The sequence below is a fragment of the Zingiber officinale genome, chromosome 7B (genome assembly GCF_018446385.1).
Source record: "Zingiber officinale cultivar Zhangliang chromosome 7B, Zo_v1.1, whole genome shotgun sequence".
Classification (NCBI taxonomy): Eukaryota; Viridiplantae; Streptophyta; class Magnoliopsida; order Zingiberales; family Zingiberaceae; genus Zingiber; species Zingiber officinale.
The window spans coordinates 103,166,304-103,168,030 of record NC_055999.1 but is presented as its reverse complement, the minus strand read 5'-3'; the positions used below and the strand labels follow the sequence as shown (position 1 = coordinate 103,168,030).

Here is a 1,727-nt window from a genome sequence, read left to right as displayed (position 1 = left end):
AAGTCACTTCATTCTAACAAAACTCTTATCTTCACTTTTTTTATATAAATTTTTGTAGCAATAATACTTTGTTTAAAATATGATAAAGTTGAAAACAAGAATCTTTTCGTGAATAGATTTACTTTTACCATTTTTTTTTTTAAAAATTGCAAGAAGTTATTTCTTTATCTTTGACTATGGAATAATCTAGCGGAAGTAAATAAGTTAAATAATTTTCTAATAGCATCATTATATTAATTTAAAATTTATTTTTCTAGAAAAATGATCCGAATTTAATTGATTATCACTGAACCAAAAAAAATAATGATTGGAAAATTTTATTTTATTACACTTTCCGAATATTATAAGACAAAACTACAAAAGAAATCTTATGCGATCGATAATGTTACAGTCAAATAACAGGCCCTGCTACAATACATCACAGTATCCACACAGAATGTGCCACGTTGCTGTCTTGGAGTTCACTGACAGCTATACGCTGTCGCCTGTCCGCCGCGTATTCTATCCCTTGCACGCTCGTAGCGGCGGCGGCGGCGGCCGCGAATCCGACCGCCCGGCACTTCGCCTCGCCAACGTCCAACACCGGTGGTCCCCTGGCGTTTAGCGGGGTGTCGTTCGTAGTCCTCCGGTAAGGTCCCAGCCACTTGGCTACCATGTACCGCTCCTTCCGCCACGGCGGCACGTGAAGGCCCTGCGCCTTTAGGGATCGCCGCGCCGCCTTCCCCACCACCCGAACGACCTGCCGAAACTCCTCCGGCCGCGCCACCACGACCTCCGGAAGCGCCGCGATCACCTCCTTGTAGCCCCCCTTCTCCGCCCGCGCCACCTCGAATTCCTCCGCGAAGCTCAATTCCACTATGTAACGCCGTTGATCCTCCTCCGTCACCACATCGAGGTACTCGTAACTTCCGGCGGCGAGATTCCTGGAGCTCTCCCACCGCACCTTGCAGACGCCAGCATTGTAGCCCATCTCTCTCAGCCGAGCCATCACGGCGCGTCGGTAGGCGGCGCCGAGTGGGCGGAGGGCGGCCAGTTCCTCTGCGGAAACAGAGACGTCGCAGAGGAGGCGGAGGCGGAACGGGTCATCCCCGTTAGTCCACCCACGGACGCGATCCGCTACCTCAGCGGCTGCGCGGAGGTACGAGCGATCTCGGTGGTCGGATCCGTCATCAACTGGGTCGTCGGTTTCATCCAACGGCGACGAGGAGTCGGAGTCACGGTCGTCATGGGAGTCGCAGTCGAAGAAGGCATGAACGAGAGAGGAGAGGGCGGCCTCGTGCTCGCTGCCGCTGCTGCTGGTGCTGCTGCAGGCGTATCCGGCGACGAGGCGGGCCTTAGCGTCTTCGCCGAGGGCGGCGGTGGCTCGCTTGGCCCGGACGATGACCGCCATGGCTGGAGCTCTTGATTTGGGATCGAAGGAAGAGATCGTGAAGGTGCTAAATAGACACGAAAAGGGAAGGCATGTCGTCACGATTAGCAAATGCATTTAAGACATAATAATTAAAATTATGAAGATAAGAAGGATAACTAATAAACGAGAAATGGTGCAGAAAGAAGAATATTCGAGGATTAATGCGGTTTTTCTCTTTTCTTTTTTAATGTTGATACCAAACTTAAAATAAAGTTAAATTCAATTGATATATAAATTTTAAAAAAGCAAAAAAAAAAAAAAAACGAAATTAGTGGAAAGACCGACCCACAGGACGAATATGCTAATGTTCTAGTCC

At 48.6% G+C, this 1,727-nt stretch overlaps 1 protein-coding gene across 1 annotated transcript; it reads right to left on the bottom strand.

Annotated features, from left to right (window-relative positions):
* Positions 1–338: 338 nt before the first annotated feature.
* On the bottom strand, positions 339–1,390 carry LOC122004629. The gene has a single exon (XM_042559485.1). It carries the CDS (start codon positions 1,388–1,390, stop codon positions 419–421), a length of 972 nt encoding a protein of 323 aa, XP_042415419.1. The 3' UTR covers positions 339–418.
* Between the last annotated feature and the right edge of the window lie 337 nt (positions 1,391–1,727).